Source organism: Syngnathus scovelli, chromosome 4 (genome assembly GCF_024217435.2).
Source record: "Syngnathus scovelli strain Florida chromosome 4, RoL_Ssco_1.2, whole genome shotgun sequence".
In the NCBI taxonomy this organism is placed as follows: domain Eukaryota; kingdom Metazoa; phylum Chordata; class Actinopteri; order Syngnathiformes; family Syngnathidae; genus Syngnathus; species Syngnathus scovelli.
The window spans coordinates 15,773,544-15,792,654 of NC_090850.1; the positions used below are offsets into that span (position 1 = coordinate 15,773,544).

At 37.7% G+C, this 19,111-nt stretch overlaps 1 protein-coding gene and 1 long non-coding RNA gene across 4 annotated transcripts in view; one reads left to right on the top strand and one right to left on the bottom strand.

Annotated features, from left to right (window-relative positions):
• Positions 1-19,111, top strand: part of LOC125967634 (uncharacterized) — a 148,303-nt gene that overhangs the window by 120,419 nt on the left and 8,773 nt on the right. The window contains exon 4 of one of the 2 annotated variants that reach the window (XR_007480802.1): positions 6,915-6,959. The exons of the other annotated variant lie outside the window; for it this stretch is intronic. This is a non-coding gene — a long non-coding RNA (uncharacterized lncRNA). Of the gene's footprint in view, positions 1-6,914; positions 6,960-19,111 lie in introns of those variants that run through there. 2 annotated transcript variants of the gene reach the window in all.
• kiaa1549lb (KIAA1549-like b) overlaps positions 13,954-19,111 on the bottom strand; it is a 50,761-nt gene continuing 45,603 nt past the window's right edge. For both annotated transcript variants that reach the window (XM_049718848.2, XM_049718847.2), the window contains exon 22: positions 13,954-18,233. In XM_049718848.2, coding sequence (XP_049574805.1) covers positions 17,973-18,233 — 261 coding nt within the window. In that variant the 3' untranslated portion in view covers positions 13,954-17,972. The remainder of the gene's footprint in view (positions 18,234-19,111) is intronic.

Here is a 19,111-nt window from a genome sequence, read left to right on the forward strand (position 1 = left end):
ACTACATGTTATCCTTGGTGACATTTTCTGCACCCCTGCAGTTTATTCCTGACTTGAAGAGGGTCAGTGGCTGTCGAATGAGAATACAGCCAGTTCTTGGTGAGCTTTGATAAATGGAGAGCGTGCACACGCTTTTATTATACTGTTGAATTGATGGAGAGATGTTGGAAAAGGGTCTTGGTAATAGAACACTATACCAGCAGGTGTCATGAAAGCATTTTGTCTTGTAGCCCAAGCTGAGCTAATATTTTTCTACACCTTCAGGTTATTTCCTTGTGTTGTAAGAATATAAGTACAGTGTGTTGTCTTTGAATATAAATGAATATAGTACAGTACAGTATATTGTCTTTGAAAGCAATTCATTTTGTCGTACCAAAGGAGAAACTTTAGAATGTCAAATAACTATAAAATAAGTATTTTTTTTCGTGGTTGAATAATATGATTGCCTAATATAGTGCCTAATATATTGCAAGAACTCATTTTCAGATTCCTAAGAGGTTCCCAAGTCCAAAATATGCACATAAGTGCTTGAGTTCAAGCAGCTATGATCCGTCATAATGTCAAAAGCTAATTTTGAGTGGGCCACTTAGTCTTGAACAGCTCCAGGGGACCGCCTGAGATGTGGCCACGCTGTCAATGTAGTGTGTCGAAGCTGTCTTTATGCACTTTTGTGGACCACAACAGAGCTGAAAATAGCCTTCACTTTTGGCTGACCTTTTTCTGGAAAAAAATAAGATGACACAAATGTGAAAAAGTTTGGGGCTGACTGTGTTGATTTAAAAAAAAAAAAAAAGAACAAAGTGAAAAAAGCCTCATCAAATCATTAGAATTTACACATGAATTGAATGAAAAGCAAAATGTAAATTTTTACTAGGGTTGCAATGTCATAGACTAAGATACAATATACTGTACATTCAAGGCTCAAAATAAGAAGGTTCGCAAAGCAGTTTTTCTGTTTGATATGCATTTTGCACCTCGTCAAAACACATCGAATAGCAAAAGTGAGAATCAACAAATGTGAAAAAGGTTGACCCCTTTACTTGCTTCAACTGTATTTGATAATCAAATTTTATATTTTTACAATCTTAAAATCTGAGTCATTTTGCATTGACATTTTCTTAGAGTATGCAGAACAATTTGTAAGGACATAAATCTTGTAAACATTGTTTTAATGAATCACAGCATCGATCACAAATTTCTCTTGGCAACTTCAAAGAACTTTATTTTTAAAACAAATGCTCATGAATAAAATTGCAATCCTTTGGGTCTTGACAGCAATTATTACTAGAAAACATAGTTTGTTTTTGAGAGAAATAGAGGTCAAAAGGAAAAATCAAATTTGGCCCAAATTTAATCACAGTAAAGCTGGAGAGAGCGCTGATTAAGCAAGCGAGCCACCTTGCTGCAGATTCATTAAGGCTGAATTAAACCTGTATAGGTACAGGATAAGCATTTCAATAATAGGTGATCTAATATGACATTATTCACCGAAAGCACACTGACAGTTATCCATTATTTATATCAGCCTGCTCAATACAGTACACCTTGTCCGGTCCAGCATGACAATGACGTATGCTAATCCATGATAACACAGCGCCATAAAGCCGCCATGGACGATTTTGTTGCGACTCAATCATTGCCTGCATGAATTCCCAGCAAATTATGAAATATTATGAAAAGAGCTGCTGTTGATCTTCATGACATATAATGACCACTAGAGCAAGAAAAGGACAACCATTATTAACAGAAGATCAACCTAGCCAAGAATTAACTTCAAATTTGATATTATGTTAAAAAAATATATGTGGAAACGCTTGTTCAAACACAATGTTTTCCATAACGCAATTGATTTTCTTTTCTTTTTTTTATTTTGTTTCATAGTCAAACTAATTTAACTGTGCAAGCTATGCTTTAGGTAACACGTGCATTGTAAACATTGTGAAGCACTAAAATGGACGGCTGGAGTTCATCCTTGAGATAATAACAAGGTGAAATCTTGTGTTCTGTAAAGCATGATAGACCTGTGAACTTCAAGTTTTCTACTTTTGCGACATAATTTTCTGAAATTATTTTGGTTCTTTGAAGGAATGTGGCTGTTTCTTTCTTACTCTTACTTACCAATTCTGTCACTTTTTTTTTTTTTTACAAGATTAGCAGGGAAACATTTGAACATTCAACGAAATCAATAAACTTGTTTGAATTCAGATCAATACTCCACAACAGCAATTTCAAGCACTGTTCACAAGGCACATTATTACATCGGTCTCTCGGGACTCTCTTAAAAAGTTGAAACACTTATGACACAAATAGGCCACATTATATTAAAACATGTACTTAATGTACTCATCATCCTAAAAATGTTGATTTTTATTACATATGTCAGAAGCATTTCGATTTTTGTGATTTAGGCCAAGGGTGATTTGATGTCTGTGAGAAGAAATAAAGCTAACATTCAGGACAGTATATCAATACAGTGGAATTTCGGTTTCAGGAAAGTGTCAGGTGATGAAAGAGTCTCTGCTTGGGGTTATGAGAAAAAGGCTGGCCATTTTGTACAGCTTAGAAACAGCGTGTACAAAAGAAACAACAGGAAGCAGAGCCAAATGGCTGAAATTAAGCTCTTGGGGTTCTTTTTAAGAATGACCAGCTTTGTTAGGATAAAAATCGAACTCATCGGAGGCCATCCTAAAACCTACAGTGCATGAAATATTGGACCTGTAATTTGAGAAAACACTGTTGCAATAAAATCTCAGTGTGTTTAATTCAAGGATTCACCAATGCTTGTAAAACTGGATTTTATTTGTGCTATTTGTTATCTTGGACATTTATTTGGTGTTCCATTGCGTACAACTACTATTTATACATCAGAAATCACATGAATTCTTAAGATCTTTGTACGTAGTTTAATTAAGAAGATTAATATCCTGACATTTGTAACTTTAATCTTGACTTGATGCCATACCCAGCACTCCCCAAAACAGATTTAAATCAGTACTTTAATTAATACTTGAAAGTTGAAACTCTGCCATTATACTGTGCCCTTATATTCTGCAAATTGTGACCATGTTAGGTCATGCTTGTGAAGGCAGACATTTAGTTTTAATCCGTTCCGCATAGGTGGGACACCATGTCTGTATAAACGTGAAGGCCAAGACATCCCGCTGTGTGTGTGGTTTAAATGTCACATTAACATCCATGCTACCTTTTGCCATAAGTGCTTTGATATTCTCTGACAGACCGATTCAAAAATCCTCTCAAAGTCTCTCAATGGAACACATCAAATTGCAGCGGGAACTTACGGTGTTATTCGGGCGGTCAACGGTTCAAAGGTCTGATATATTCCACTTGTTCATGATGACTCAAGTTACGGGCGTTTGGAGGAGGGTTTTAACCTTTTGTAGCTGACCTTTAGCAAGGGAACGCCACACATTAAATTCAGATGCTTTTGTGTGTGTACGTATTTTTTAAATATAAGGCCTGAGAGCAGAGGAGGTCCTGCATGTCGCATCTGATTGCAAGTGCCGCTGAAAACAATGTTATAATAACTTAATGCAAAGCCCCCCACGCTCCACCAAGATTGTAAAATAAAATGAGTTTTTCTGCACACAACATCAACAACAGAGAAAAAAGGTACATTAAAAGGGACAACTAGCATAATAAGAAGCAGTTCTCTCTAAATTGCTGTGATGAGGTTGAATACAAATAGCATAGTTATTGGGAGGTGCTACCATAAATGTTTGATTTAAATATTTGTATAAATGTAAAACCTCAAAATCTTGCACACAAGTATTGAAGGAAGCTCTCAACAAGTCGAATTGCCTGTCACATACATTTCATTAAAACACCTGAAAACTATTTGAATTTGGGGGGGGAAATGGAGTAATATGTCTGCTAGGTTTATGGTAATATTTGTCAAGTGTAAATTTTCTAGGATGCAACATTGTTCCATCTAAAATGCAGGTCTTAAGTACAAAAAAATAATTCGGCCAATATAAGATATGTACTGTCAAAAACACAAATTCAAAATGTGTGTTTACAACCACCTTCAGGCAAGAAATATATTTCACTCCAATATGTAGTTCCTTTTACATAATGTCGGGGTAGCTCGTACTGTCACAGATAATTCCATCACTAAACTATTCTCCCCTTTCTTATTTGTTGTGTTGAAAATCTTGCCTGGGACATTTCGTGTGTCATGTACTACATGTCCGTTTAGTTTCTCCCAGTGGTGTGTTGAATGCCTGTTTGATTCATCATTTATGTCCTTAAAAAATCCCTGATAATTCTAACGATTTGTGGCAAACCAAAGTGCATAACAGATAAGCACAGTAAACTTTCTTTGCATGTGGTCGGTAAGACTTCGAAAGTCCTGGAGGCTTGAATACAAATTACACTCAATTTTTTGTGTCATTAGTTGGAACTGAACTGAGCATCCTGGCAAGGGAGACGGTTCACTTTGCAGAGTCGGGTCACTGTGTAGGCTGTGGACTAAAACATAGACACAAAGATGTGAGATGGCAGCAATGTAGATTCCTTAGCTCTCCCCTGAGGGATTTTTTTCATACATAATATAACATTTTATTGCTGTGACCAAGTTCATAACGTTTTCATGATTTCTAAAACAAAAAAATATTTCGCACCTTAAATCTAAGTCAAAATTACGCAGTAGAAATAAGTGATCAATAGAAAAAAAAGGGAATATCAATAAATATAACCTAATCCATCCAGAATCATTTAAAGCCTAAACAAGTTTTTGATACTTGTGTTCTGCTTTATTCTGAAAACAAATACAAAAGGTTTGTTATTTCCACTGCTAAAAGTGCGACAGGAGGGAGTTGTGCCAGATGCTAAACTGAAAGTGTATGTGGGGTTGAGTGAACCCCCTGAGACGAGAGGACTGAAGCTCTGTGGGGGAACATTGCTGATGGCATATAGCTGGAAAGTTCCAGGGATCAGAAAAGGCTGCGGTACAATACAGGAGATATTTCCCAAAACTTTGCCATCTATGCGTGCTTGAGCTTTTGTGTGTTGCTTAGAAACATACCAGCATCTATTTTAGCGCAGATGTTTGATGTGGATTTCGATTGCTGGCTGACTCCCACTGGTGCTCGCTACACTCGAGAGCATCGGGCACGACTGAGCGCATCAAACTTTGATGACAGTAAAGACTGATGCTTGTACATGTCTGACTCACAATGAAAACTTAACAAAAATAGCAGCCCAGGTGCTGTATTAACCCTAACAAGACTAGGTTGCTTTCATTAACTGCCATAATAAAACAATCCCTCGGAAAAAGACATTATTATAATCACCCCCCCCCCCCAAGAAATGGACCATAAATTAATAGTTTATAATATTGATACAAACCTGACAAACTTTGGTGATAATCTGCCACAAAGTGTGTGGTTAATTTTGTCAACAATAAAACGAGCTATTAAGTGTGGTATTAAACTGCTTAATTGTGGAACGGTGTTTTTATCTCACTAATGTGAATGAATGTCCAGTGGAGCTGCAAAGAGCTTCATTAGTGCGGAGAAAAGACCCAAGTTCACAGATAAAAGGGCCGATAGAAAAGTCATCAGCTTCCTCACAGAATACTGCTTTCACGTCACACTTCTTCAATCAGCTCGAAACAACTTCAATTTTGTTTCAGTAATTTTCTTCATTTACATCCTAGTGAGGTAGAAGAAACAATATTTGAGTCTTGCAGGCATCTGTGCAGTGGAACAGTGAGCAAGAAAAAATGTTAGAAGAAAAGAAAACATCTTGCAGTAAATATGTTTTTTGTTCACGATCTATCTTGCTCACAATTCACACTAGTCCAGCCTCATGACAGCTATTAAAACATTGATTATTGTCAGCTAATAACGAATGGGTATTACTTTCTTGAAGCATAATATGCTCGTCATCACTCTGTTATTCTGTCGGTTATGATCGCTGTGAGTTTGCAAGATGGTCACATCAGACAGTATTCACCATTATGCAGCTTTACAAATATAATACAATAAAAATAGCCCCTAGGATACATCCTTGGGGTACTCCTGCCTTAAAATGATGGAGTGAAATAATTAGTAATACCTATGTGATTAGATCGACAGACAAAGACATACGGGCAGATAAACAATCTCTATTATCTGATTCCAAGCTGTCCATTTCTACATTTTACACTCACTGGAGAAAGTACCAAAAGAACATTTTAATCTTTACACTTTCACAGTGTGAGGGCACAAAGCTTGATAAATCCCATGGAAAGTCGCTATTAATTACGTCAATTTTCCATGTCGCTCTCTCACTCATTGTCCTTCCAATAATGAAGCTCATCACATCAGTGCTGACAAAATCGCTCCCCATCAAACCGGAGCTACGGTCCTTTGATAACACCCAATGTCATTTTCTACCCTAATGAGGTGCACTTATCTCCAAGTCATGCGATATTGAATCATGTTTTACAAGGTGACACGATGCAACACAAAATTGGGCTAACATATTCAAAATGGGCTGTATAGAAGGATCTTAAATGTACCGTATCTAGAGAAGGGTATGACGAATGTATACTATCTTAGTCTAAAGTGTGGCTAGACCTATTTTTAAAAAGTACCTGGTCCCAATGTATGTGATAAACCATATTCATCTCATCGAGTGATCATTAAAAATGGAATATTTCTTTATTTGATACATTTAATAATTTTTGATAGTTCAGGATTGTCCTCTGTTTATGTAATTACCTCATAATTTTTGTAGCCTGCAAACTTTCAAGAAAACAATCAAGAGAGAAAACACAGCACTTATCCAAAGTTACTATGTCCCTGGGATCACCTTGTATAATCTAAATGCCTGTTCTTGAACGTTAAACAGCAAGACTTCATTTGCAATAGTATTTTTTTTCTCTTCTCTTTCAATCTACCATGTGGCAGCAACCGTGACGCCATGAAACAATCAATAGCCTCTTTGCTGTGGAGGTGAGTCCATTAATGAGATGCATGAGAAGGCTCGGTTTTCAGAACTTGACTTTGAAGATTTAGACACATTTTGTAATAAACACATAAATGGGCGTTCTTCATTCAGCAATAAATAGTTAATAGGTGGCTTGATATGTATAGAAAAGAAACATAAATGCAGCTTAGACCAAATTGTCTTTTACCGAAATGTCAATACAGAATTCAAGAAAAGCATTCAGGGCAGCCTAAAAAACCTAAATGAGCACCCCATGGGTTCCGTGGGCACGCGTGGCATCCTAGCAAGACCTGGGCAATGGTCACCCCCGTGGGCAGGAAATGCACAATAACTAACGTCCAAGTGCTACAGTATTTTTCACGTGCATGTTTTCCAAGACACACCCCTGTGGGATTGAGGTTCGTGTTGTGGGGCCACTCTAATTGCTTAACACAGGCTTTGTGATTATATCTTCCAAGACTGACACTCAAATCCTTTACTGTTATTGGCATTGCACGGTCACTGCCACCACACACCGGTAGCACTCTCACTGCTCTTGCCCTGTGCTGCCTTGTTGTATTGACTTCTTGCCACATCTCTTGCTCATCATCTTGGCAGTTCTTGTATAGATAAAACAAAACTCCTTCGTCATGTTATTGTTGTCGTATTTTATTGTTACGAGAGATTCAAGATCAAACTTTACTAAATTGATAAACAAGGCTACAGGAAAGAGAAAAAACTAAACTGATAAACATGGCTACAGGAAAAAAAGTTGTTTAGAAAAGAGAACATTTAGTGTTTCCAATTTTGAAAAGCAACCCACAACAGACTGCATTGGACCTTGGAGCAGGAGGGTCCTTCAGTGCCACTTTCCTGCATGTCTTAGTCTGAATCATTCCCAAACGGATGGTGACATAGAAAAAAAGATTTCTAATTCTTTATTGGTAGACTTGTGAAATAAACATAGCCATATTTCATAGCTCTACTACTGAGCATGCTGTTTGCATCCAAATAATGAACGTCATCAAAAGCACAAGCCATTAAAATAGTTGACCACCCATGAACAAGACATCAATGAATCAAAGGAATTAACATGAAAAGGTCGTGCAAGATCTATTTTTGGATTACCTTCAGTGGTGGTACTCGAGTATGTTTGGAGTGCTAAGTGGTCATTATAGAGCCTGTTTGGAGGAAAACTGTAGTGGTCCTGCTGGGTTTGCTGGAGGCAGCGCTTTTTCAAACAACAGGGGGCTTGTGAGACAGTTCATACCCTAAAACATCTATCACTATTAAAAGAGAATCGTGACAGGAAAAAAGTTTCTTCGGTCCATCCGTATCTTTAAATACCCCCTTTGTGGATACTCTTGGTTAACATTTACGAATGGATGGAATACTATGCTCTGGGAATAAAATAAAGTAAAATAAAATAATCGCTACTAAAATACCAATGTCAGTTTTGTTTGTTATTGTTTTATAAACAAAAACTTTTTAGAGTATATTCACAAAATGATTTTTCTGTGCTTTGGTGGAAAAAAAGAGAATCTATTTTGTCTATTGGTCACCTGAATGTTGTGAGTCACTTAAATGTTGTACAGAGGCTGAGATCAACCAGAGTCAAATTCCTTGTTTGGCATGCACAAACTTGGCCAGTAAAGCTGATTCTGGTCATTCAAGATCAGTCAAAATGCTCTAAAGTGGCTTGCAAGCTGAGCTAATGTGAAAACCAGCAGGCAGTGAATAATTTAATGACTGACTGAGCAATTACTATGCCTAACCTTGATTGACACAGTTTTTACACCATTTTAGTTTCTCCACACTAATAGATGAAGCATTGTAAACTTTTAAGAAGATTTCTGGGAATTAAAAATTACCCTCACAAGACCCATCCTGAAGTTGCAGACCATGTCAAGGTGGATGCTGATAGATTCTTGCAACAAAGAAGACGACCTCATTCCCCCACCCACCTCTAAGATACTAAATTAGATTCATGAGAAAATGAGCAGAGAAGATGGAGTAATTTATTTTCCACCTGTTCCATACTAACTAGGCGAGGTAATGTATGCCTCAGGTTAATTTGTAGAGCGCTACAGGTAGTATGCCAATCAAGCAGTGACCTTGACAGCCGTTAGAATGGACCGTGAGGTTTGTTCAATCTCTTCCATATTAGAAAATACACCCTTTAAAAAAAAAAAAAAAAAAAAAATTCCTGGCTTGGTCCAATTTTCAACCCAGGGTTGTAATATCAGGTTCCAAATTGCTGCAACACAACTAAAAATAGATGATTATGTTTCATCCCTCTCACAAGATATATGAAAGTATATAGAATCCTAACGGTGCAAAGTGAGTGCTTATACAATGCCTAAAAAAAGACTACAGGTCAAAATGGTGCATGTCCTTATATGCGGCCATAAATTCAAGAGTGCGTTTGACTGATCATTGAAAAATCCATTTGGAAGGCTAAAATGATTTATGGAAATGTGGATGCAAAATAAAACTGGAAATTAAATTGGAAAAAAGTACAACTTTGCCTTTTAAATATTGTCCAACCAAACATCCCTGTTACCTCAAGTAAACCATCAGATGACCTTCTAATTGCCCACATGCCTCACAAGCAGATGCTTATCCAGGCTCTGAGTAGGACTTGAAAAATATTACATCGTCACTCGATATTGAGGTGCAGCACATAAAATGTCAGCATCCTGAGCTTTACAAGGACACGGCAGTGTCCTCCATTCTTTTGATAAAACTGTATACGGTGCAATCTCGAGCCATATCTGCATCGGCCTCGTCTTTGGACTATTCAGCACGGTTAGTTTGTTTGAGTGTTAGATATGGGCTTGTCAGCATACACCAGCAAGATGGGTGGTGTGATACAGCTGCAATTTCCAAGCTGCGGACTCTGGAAATTAGAACTCACCCCCTCCCCAATGGCAGGAGGCCACCTATTGTACGAATCATTGCTGTGAGTGGTGAGCTGCACGGAGAGGGAATGAATTTATTCAGCTAGAAAGAAAAAAAAAAGCACACACATGGTGAGAAGCTGATGTTTTTTCAAAAGTCGAGAGAAATGGAAATTGATGCATTTATGTGAGATTAAGATGGTGGGCTCTTAAGATCCCATTTAGATAAAAGGAATATATCAAATAAAGAAGGGGAAGCAGCCGTGCGTGGAAACATTAGTTTGAGAGCTCGGGAAACGGATCATTTGCAAACATCCATATTAACATTGGTCACTTGAATATCTGAAAACTGACAGCCAGGTTTCATTTGCAAGTTGACACGTGGCCATGTTGGACAGGACGTTCTATACGTGTGCTCGTTTTGTAGTCTTGGCAATGTCCTTGGTCATTACCACTAGATGAAATGAAAATGGAACATATAAAGGGGTGGCTCAAAAAGCATCTGATTTGTATGAAACAAAACCAACACAAAATCGCAAATGAATTCCTTTCAAATCATTTCAAAAGCAAAATGTGTGCTCCTGTCACAATTTAGACACGTGCGTTGCCAGCTGCCAGGGATAGGACAACTGGACTGCAAGTTCAATTATATGGTCTTTTTGAATTCACAAGTTAATTATGGGGCCTCATGGACATAAGCAGACTCAAAATGGTACCAGAGCCAAGTTGAAATCAAGCAGGAGTGGTAATTTGCAAAACTGCATTTTCATAAAAGAATGAAGGGTCGTATTTTTTTTGTCTGCTTGTCACTGTAATTGTGCCCGTGTACATCATCGTTGGAGTCCTGCAACATAAAGTCAAAGCCCCTCGAGTGTGTTAAACTAGTGGGCCATTACAGACAAAAATATGTCTAATATAAAATCAAACAGAATAAGTTTAATGAACACAGGGGCCAGTGTGATATTACAGTACAGTATAATACTAAATAATAATAAAAACATTTTAAAAATAAATTCCAACAGAGGTCAAGTGAAAGCCAAAGCTGAAAGGCTAACTTGAGAGAACTGGGACCACGGGAAATATATCAGCTGTGGACATCGGGTCAAAGTTCATTAAATAACCTGCTCCTCTTGTGATGAAGCTTTTTTCCAGCTGAGGAATTTTTGTCTATTGCCGCACTAAGTCAATGTAGTGGAAGGAGTCAGAGGGCCAGAAGCACAAAGCCAAAGTCACCCTTGGCACAATAGACAGATTGAGTCATTTTGTGTATCGATGTCAACCCTTCCGAGGCTTATCTTGGCAGTAAATGTTTAGCTTTTTTTTGTTTTGTTTTTAAACATAAAACAAGACATAACCAACTGTTATATTGTTTGACATGAGGAATGCCCAATGACAGTATGAACAATGATGTGTGATGATGGATGCATATCATCCAGAAAGGTATTCAACAGGATTGGACTTCAACAGAAAGTCAATCCATAATACAGGAATGAACCAAGAATGCTTGATGACCGAAGTAACAATTCTAGACCGAGGCTTTTTCTACTGCCCAAAAAAGTGTAATGGTGCAGGCAAAGAGGATATTTTGTTGCATTTAATTGCAAAGTAAGGCAAAATGGAGCCAAAGCTTTTATTTTTCCAGAAAAAAATCAACGTGCACGCTTGCTGAATATTTGTAAAAGCCCATTCCTCTTTTATCATACAACACACAGTCATCCTTGATTACATTAGCATATAAAAAGGCACACCTTTGTGGCATCCGAACCTCTCAGAACCAAAATGCACATGGTGACCCTTGTTCAGGAGGAAAACAAATATTAATCTACTGTCTCGTTTCGTTAGGAAATTAGGAGACAGGATTGGCTGCTAGGTGTAATTCTGATGTTTATGATGCAATTACCCAATCTGGGATTGTTTCGAAATTCTATTTGAACCCTTAGCACTCAGTAGCGAGAAAACAAATGGAAAACAGCAAATAATATCCTCTACCGTTTCTTCCATAAGTCTCCTCACTCATGGAAGTGGACTTCCCTAGTGTGATTTACGCTGCAGTGGCTGAGACCCATTAACGATGACATAACATACCCTCCATCCAAGAAGTGATTTACGTGTTCAATAAGCCCGGCTAGCTTTCATTTGCGTCTTGCTCTCATTTCACTCCCTTATTCCTGACAGCAGCAGTAAGAAAAGCCAAAGCGTGAAGAGTGGAATCTGTCCAGTGTGTTGCCAGTGGTGCTGCAGCACTGAATGAGCTTCATCAAATATAAATAATTAAACTTTATTTCTTCAGAAGGTAATGCTATACCGTTATGCTTTGACTTATGAGATTTAATTTGTTCTGTGATCATGCTCATAACTCAAAACACTCAACTCATTCACACCTTGAAAAAAAAAAAACGGCAAAAGTGGGAAAATACGAAATTTTCAATTTCTAATTATAGAATTTGAAATTATATATATAAATTGCGTTCAAATTCATGGGTGCCGAACTGCGAGTACGTATATGTGGTTCGACTGTAGTTTTAAGTTTTAATATCACCACTAGATGTCAAACATGTAGTCTTAGGTATTCTGTGTTGATGTTAAATGGTTTCTTTTCCGCGTGGATGCTACATCCAAAAACAGCTTGTTCACCAAATGCAACTTTACAGAGAACAGCAAAGTGCGTAGGTAGAGTGAAAGCACCAAGAGATATCTTATTAAACGTACACTAAATGTCGATAAAACCTGATCTTACTGTAACCAGGTCAGTGAAGCGGAGTGATCATTTTTTTGAGGAGGAGGACAACTTTTGTGGACTGGAGAATTATATGATGCGCCAGCCAGTGTAGGCAGAGAAACGATCAATAAAATTATATGAAGAATCAGGCTAAAGCACATACACCCGGTGTTAGAATAAAACAAAAAAAAAATCTAAAAGTCTGAACTGAAAGTCAGACTTGAAGAAAGTTTCATCTGTTGAATGTTCACATATTCATCATCTTACCATCTGTAGCTGAGGCACAACATCAGCCAATATATGTGAAATTATCTGTTTGGTGGTGTATTAATGAACCACCCACACATGTTTTTCACAAAGACTGTATGCTAAAAACCAGTGGCACACCTGGTCATTACAGCTAGCAGAAATAAAAACAGAACCGATAGGAAGGTGGCCCAAGCTAAACCAATGCCCTCCAGCAGTATTGGACCGGTGAGACCAATTCCTTTTTATATTGTTGTTGTACATTGAGAACATTTGGGTTCGAGACAAGAGATTGCAATTTTTATTTTCAGGTATTTCTACTTGGATCTGGTACAAACTTTATAAGCTAGTGTCATTGGTAAAGGAATGCGGTCTTGTTAGAGAAGCAAGGAAATGGATTAAAGTGATGGTGTGAGGGGGAATCTTTTGTTGTAGATCATTTGTTTGCTTATAACTGTCACTCTCGGCACACCCAAATAAATGTATGAACGGCGCATATATACCGTATAGGCTACACAAAAAAAGTACAGACCAGAGTTTGATACCCATGGGTTAGTCTGGGAATTATCTTCGCCAGTTTTTAAAGCTCCCAAACTCACTGTTTTGGCAGTGTGCTTCAGGTCATTATCTTGCTGCATGATGGATGCACTCCCTAACAGTTTGATTGCATCTTTCTTTAAATTGGCAGACAAAGTCTTTGTAGACCCCAGAGTTTATTTTGCTGCTGCTGCTATCATGACGCTCATCAATGAAAATCCATCCCAGAAGAAGCCATGCAAGCACAAGCCCATGACCTCCACTGTTTCAAAGATGAGCTTGTGGGCTTCAGTGTTTGGTATTACTAGCAGACCGTTTCTTTCCAAGGCTTTAACTTCACCATCACTTTAGTAAAGGTGAATCTTTTTCTCATCTTGAACACCTTCCACATCAAATTCATTCAACCATGCCTTAATGGCCTTTGCTTTAGTGCACTGGGGAAGATGAAACAGCCTTCCTCAAACTGTTTCGATAAAGTTGGATGCAGAGAGCTGCTCTAGCTTTCTTATTAAGAATTGAGATGCCATTCTAATCTTGTTCTTACTGAGTATATTAAAACTGCATTTTTTTTTCAACCCATAGGGAAATGATGAAAAGAAACACCAGATCACTTGAGTGTTAAGTGAGTCCACCTCTTACACAGTTTAATACCAAGGATTCGTTTCATGAATTAAATCAACACTCAGCCTTTAAAGCTTGACCTCAATCACTATACATTTACACAATGATGTGAAAATTCAAAACTGCTCTAGATGATCATAAAGACTAAAATATATTTTTTTACAATGACGAGCCATTTGCAATCTATTGTTTTACCTTGACCTGTCCTTGCGCTCCGCATTGTGCTAAATCTTTAAAGCTCTACGCTGATGTCTGCTCGAATGTTTGTGATAATTACTTTAAGTGGCTTTTATTAAAGATAATTGGCCTTCAGAGCAAGACCATATCCAATTACTGTGTGCTACCTGGGAGGTAAAAAGACACAATGGGAACAATGTCTGTGAGTTCAAGTTAGTCATCATAAAGAAAATGGATACAGCTGTGGATACAAGTGTCAAGTCATAACATCCCACTGGAATGTTATTAATAATAAAATACAGAACATTAGTGGGTACGCAATCATCAATGTGTAAAAATTTAACAAAAGTAGGCTATGCTTTCGACTACCTAAAAGCAGGTTTAAGTTGTGGCGCAGGTGGTGTAATTCAATTTTGGTGGATTTAATGAAGGCAGCTTTTCTTGCATTTAAAGTTCACTTCCACCTAAAAACGCCATGAAAACTCTTATTGTCTGTCCAGTGTTTCACTAGTTAGGTGCTATTTTTAACTGCAATTGAGGCGGGCTGCAATGTATCATGAACATAAAAAAAAATCTAAAACCGGCAAAGAAGAAAAGTAATGTTTTGCCATTTAGTGAAAACGGGTTCAATTAGTTTCTTTCCTCATCAAGTATGTGTGAATTATTGGGGGGGTGGAATATACGATGTTTACGTTATGTTTTGGCAAAGTATTTTTCAAAATGATGGATTTCAATTATACATGGTTATAGCACAAAGCCAAACCGTGTGTGCGGGGACAAAAATTGCTACTAAAATAAAAAAGAGAAAAGATAAACAAGTTACCTCGATTTGAGTGAGGAAAAACATTGGTAAGAGAGTTGAAGATATTGCTTACGGCACCACTGTTACTCCTGACAAGAAAAATTGGCGTCCAATCAAAGAGAGGTGTTAAAACTAGGGTCAGGGTTTGAAACTAGGGTTAGTGTTTAAAACTAGGGTTAGGGTTTGAAACTAGGGTTAGGATTTCAAACTAGGGTTTCAAACTAGGGTTAGGTTTTGAAACTATGTTTTAAAACTATGGTCAGTTTCACAATAGATTCAAACTAGGGTTTCAAACTAGGGTTAGGGATTCAAACTAGGGTTTTAAACTAGGGTTAGGGTTTCAAACTTGGGTTTCAAACTAGGGTTAGGCTTTTAAACTAGGGTTTCAAACTAGGGTTAGGGTTTCAAACTAGGGTTTAAAACTAGGGTCAGGGTTTAAAACTAGGGTTAGGGATTCAAACTATGGTTTAAAACTAGGATTAGGGTTTCTAACTTGGTTTTAAAACTAGGGTTAGGGTTTCAAACTAGTGTTTGTAATTTGTTTTAAAGTACAAAACACCCAGTGATGTATTAATGCACAGTGTTAATTGGAACTGAGGCCTTTATTTTATATGAAACAAATAGTCAATGGATGTTGATTGTGCAACATCTGGCACAGTTAATAAAACATTAACTGTGCAACATTTTCACTGTCAGTTAACTTTGTACTGTTGCAATACTGCATGTTCTTAAATGGTCTAATTTCAAACGCACAATTTTTTTTCTGTGAGGACTGAGGATGCGCATCATGCTGGTATTGGTTTGTAAGGTGCAATGCTGAATCCTGGTGGACAAATGCTATACTACACGTTCATTTCACACTGCTGATCTGCAAAATAAACATTGTTGAATGATACACATAGACAATGTTGAGAAAATTATACAATATGCCATCAGTATGAGTAAAAACTAATGCAGCATGACTATAACAAAATATGCATAGTACGTTTTCTGATGAGTCACGGATAAGTTCCAATCTATGCCAACTGATTATGGGCGGGAGGCAGGGTCAAGGGCGCTGATGACACTTTGGAACTGGGGGGAGGGGAGGGGATGGGGACCATCTTTTAAACATATATATAGTTTGAAACTCTCCTTCAAAACCCTCGCCCTACTTTAAAACCCTAACACGAGTTTTTTAACCCTAACCCCAGTTTGAAACCCTAACCCTAATTTGAAACCCCACTTTGAAACCCTCACTCCAGTTTAAAATCCTCTTTTAAAACCTTAATCTTAGTGTGAAACCCTAACACTAGTTTGAAATTCTAGATTGAAACCCTAACCTTAGTGTGAAACCGTAATGCTATTTTGAAACCCTAATTTGAAACTCTTATCCACGTTTGAAAACCTCCTTCGAAACCCTAATCCTATTTCGGAACCCAACAGGTCTCTTTTTTTACCCACATAAACTGTATTCTTTCCACAGGAGGGAGCAAACGCAATTTCAGTTTGACAAAAAGCAGATAAAGGCTGTGATGTATTTCATTTTGCCTCCACCATCATCCATCATCTGGAGGAACCTCCTTGACAGGAGCGCGATAGAGAAGCCTGTGGAAAGGAAATCACGTCAGTATTGTTACAAATAGTGTTCTACAAATGTAATTTCTCTCAATAGAAGTCGGCATGCTTTCTCACCTGGCTGAGTGAAATCTGGTTATAAACTGTGGGAAATGACATTTTCAGGGGGAAAGCAGACACAGACAACGCTGTTATACTGATAGTTAAAAAAAATGTATTTGTATTAAGTTTAATCACATAGGCTATTAGTGCTTTCGTTGTTTGTCTCTCCCTGCACTCAATGAGCAGATTAAGTGGAAATTAGGAACTCGGTCATGGAAGACAAGGAGACACAATGTTTTCTGATTGTTTTAGCTCATGTTCATTTACATTTTTGTTCTGCCAAAGAGCACGTAAAACCCTTTAGCCATCTTATTGTTTTTCTGCCATGACTCTGCATTCATGATGCACACAAATATCACATTGAATATATGTTGTAAAGTTCAAACCTTAAGTGCTGCTCTGGTTCTTATCAGTGGGAAGTTGAATTTGGGGACCCGACCAATTTATTCATTATTTTCTTGAGCAGAATGTTTGACTACAAAACATTTCTTGAGTGAGACAAAATGATATATTCAACTGTGAATCAGACATTTTAGGCAAATAGCTTTTGAAAAATTGCAGCTTTCTTCTAACCTCACTGGCAATATAGCCCTGCATGTTACAAGGAGACAATTTCTAGCACCTGGCTGTTTACACAGTCTCCCTGCTATAAACTTCCATGGACTTATTGGCATCCGCTCTCACTTTACAATCCCCAGACAGCAATTCTGCACTAACAATTGAGTTTAGCATTATCCATGAAGGCTTTTATCCCAAAATAAAATATGAGTGTCTCTTCCACTCAGATGAATTGCTAACAGCGTGCAGTGAATTGACGCATTTTATTCCTCAGCAAAGGGTTTTATAGTGGTCCTAGCCTGATGATTAAAGACAAAAGCAAACATAATGGAATTGTTTAGTCTGATGAGGCAGCTGGTTATGATAGTATGATGCTTAAAACGGGGGCGACAATGACGTCACCAAATCTGTTTGATGCCAGCAAATGAGATCAAATATCTTCTTACATGCTTGTATATGCTGCGGTCAACACACAGGCTGTCAGGAATTGTTTGGTACGTTTGGTAAAAACAATGCTTGATATTCTCCTCCTCATACTGTAGTATGTTTATACTATAGACATATCTACAATGATATGGGTGCAGTCAATTCGGACATCATTTGGAGGAGGCGTGGTTTTCCTCTCCGAAATAAAACAACAATTGCGTAGCTGCTTTATGATAGCAGCTGACTGGTGTAAGAAAATAAATCAATCAGTTAATGGGTTAACAAGATCTGGTCATTTTACAGTACAAACATCAAAAATCAGTCTGAAAGAGTGCCACTTTCATGAGTCTGTTGTGGGCCAATGCAACATTAACAAGGAAGGGCAGGATCCATACTAGAAGTCAAACATTTCACTTTGCTTCTTTGCCAGCTTGGCCACCTCTTGTCGTATAGCATGTACAAGTGCAGAGGTGGAGAGGTTGCTCAGGGGAACGTTGTCCGTGTCCATCCCCTGCTGTAAGCTTTTCTGGGATGCTGTGCTCTGGGTGGCAGGCTGTTGGTCCAGAGCCTGAGTGTACTGTAGGGGAAGTATGGATGAGCTCCCCTGTGGGTAGCGAGGATGAGGAAAAGCCTCCACATAACCCGGCAAAGGAAGCTGGAAAAAAACAAAACAGAAATTGAGTATTGCTGATAATAAAAGCCGAAGCCAAACTTAGTTTATTGTTGAGACACATAAAAGCTTATTACCTCAACCAAGCACAAAATGTTATCATCGCCATTCATTGCTTAGTCGGTTGTTTTGGCACTGACAAAAAATCATTTGTAAAAGCTCATTTTGGATGCAAGCCGTTTTTCCATTTCCAGATTAAGGTCGTAAGAGACATCAGGGTACTCGGAAATTGCTTTTTCTAATCATCATTTAATGACAAATTGCTTAATTTCTCCCTACAGTGATGCCTTGAGATACGGGTGACTCAACTTAATGGATTTTTCACAATATGAACCGTCATTTGGCTGGTTTTTGCCTTTGACTTGCGATATAATAATATGAATTCATCATACAAGCACTGTTAAGTAGCAGTGATTCAACGCTCTTCACAACTAGCTAATGTTTGACGGATATGATTAGTGAACAATTCATCAAAAAAGACGCTTCAAGATGTTTATTGCCACTTTCAGTTAAGGTTACTGTCAAACTACACGCGAGACAAAGAGAATTACACTACTGTATTAAATTGTACATGGTGTCATAACTTAACCTTTCAGTCCATTTGAGTTTAATGTTAATACTAAATAGGATCTATTTTGCAGAGCTTTAAACTTTTCAGCAATGAACTGAATACAAATGGAGCAGCAACACATGTAGATAGCCAATTTAAGAGTTTAAGATTTAAATGTTTAGTTTTACTTGTATCATTTTGTGAAAAACTACTAACAGTACTCTATTGATGAGCTGAAAAGGGAGTTTAAATTTCTCAATTACATTATATCCATTTGTTTGTCTGTCTTATACTGCCCCCAGGTGGCTTAGGT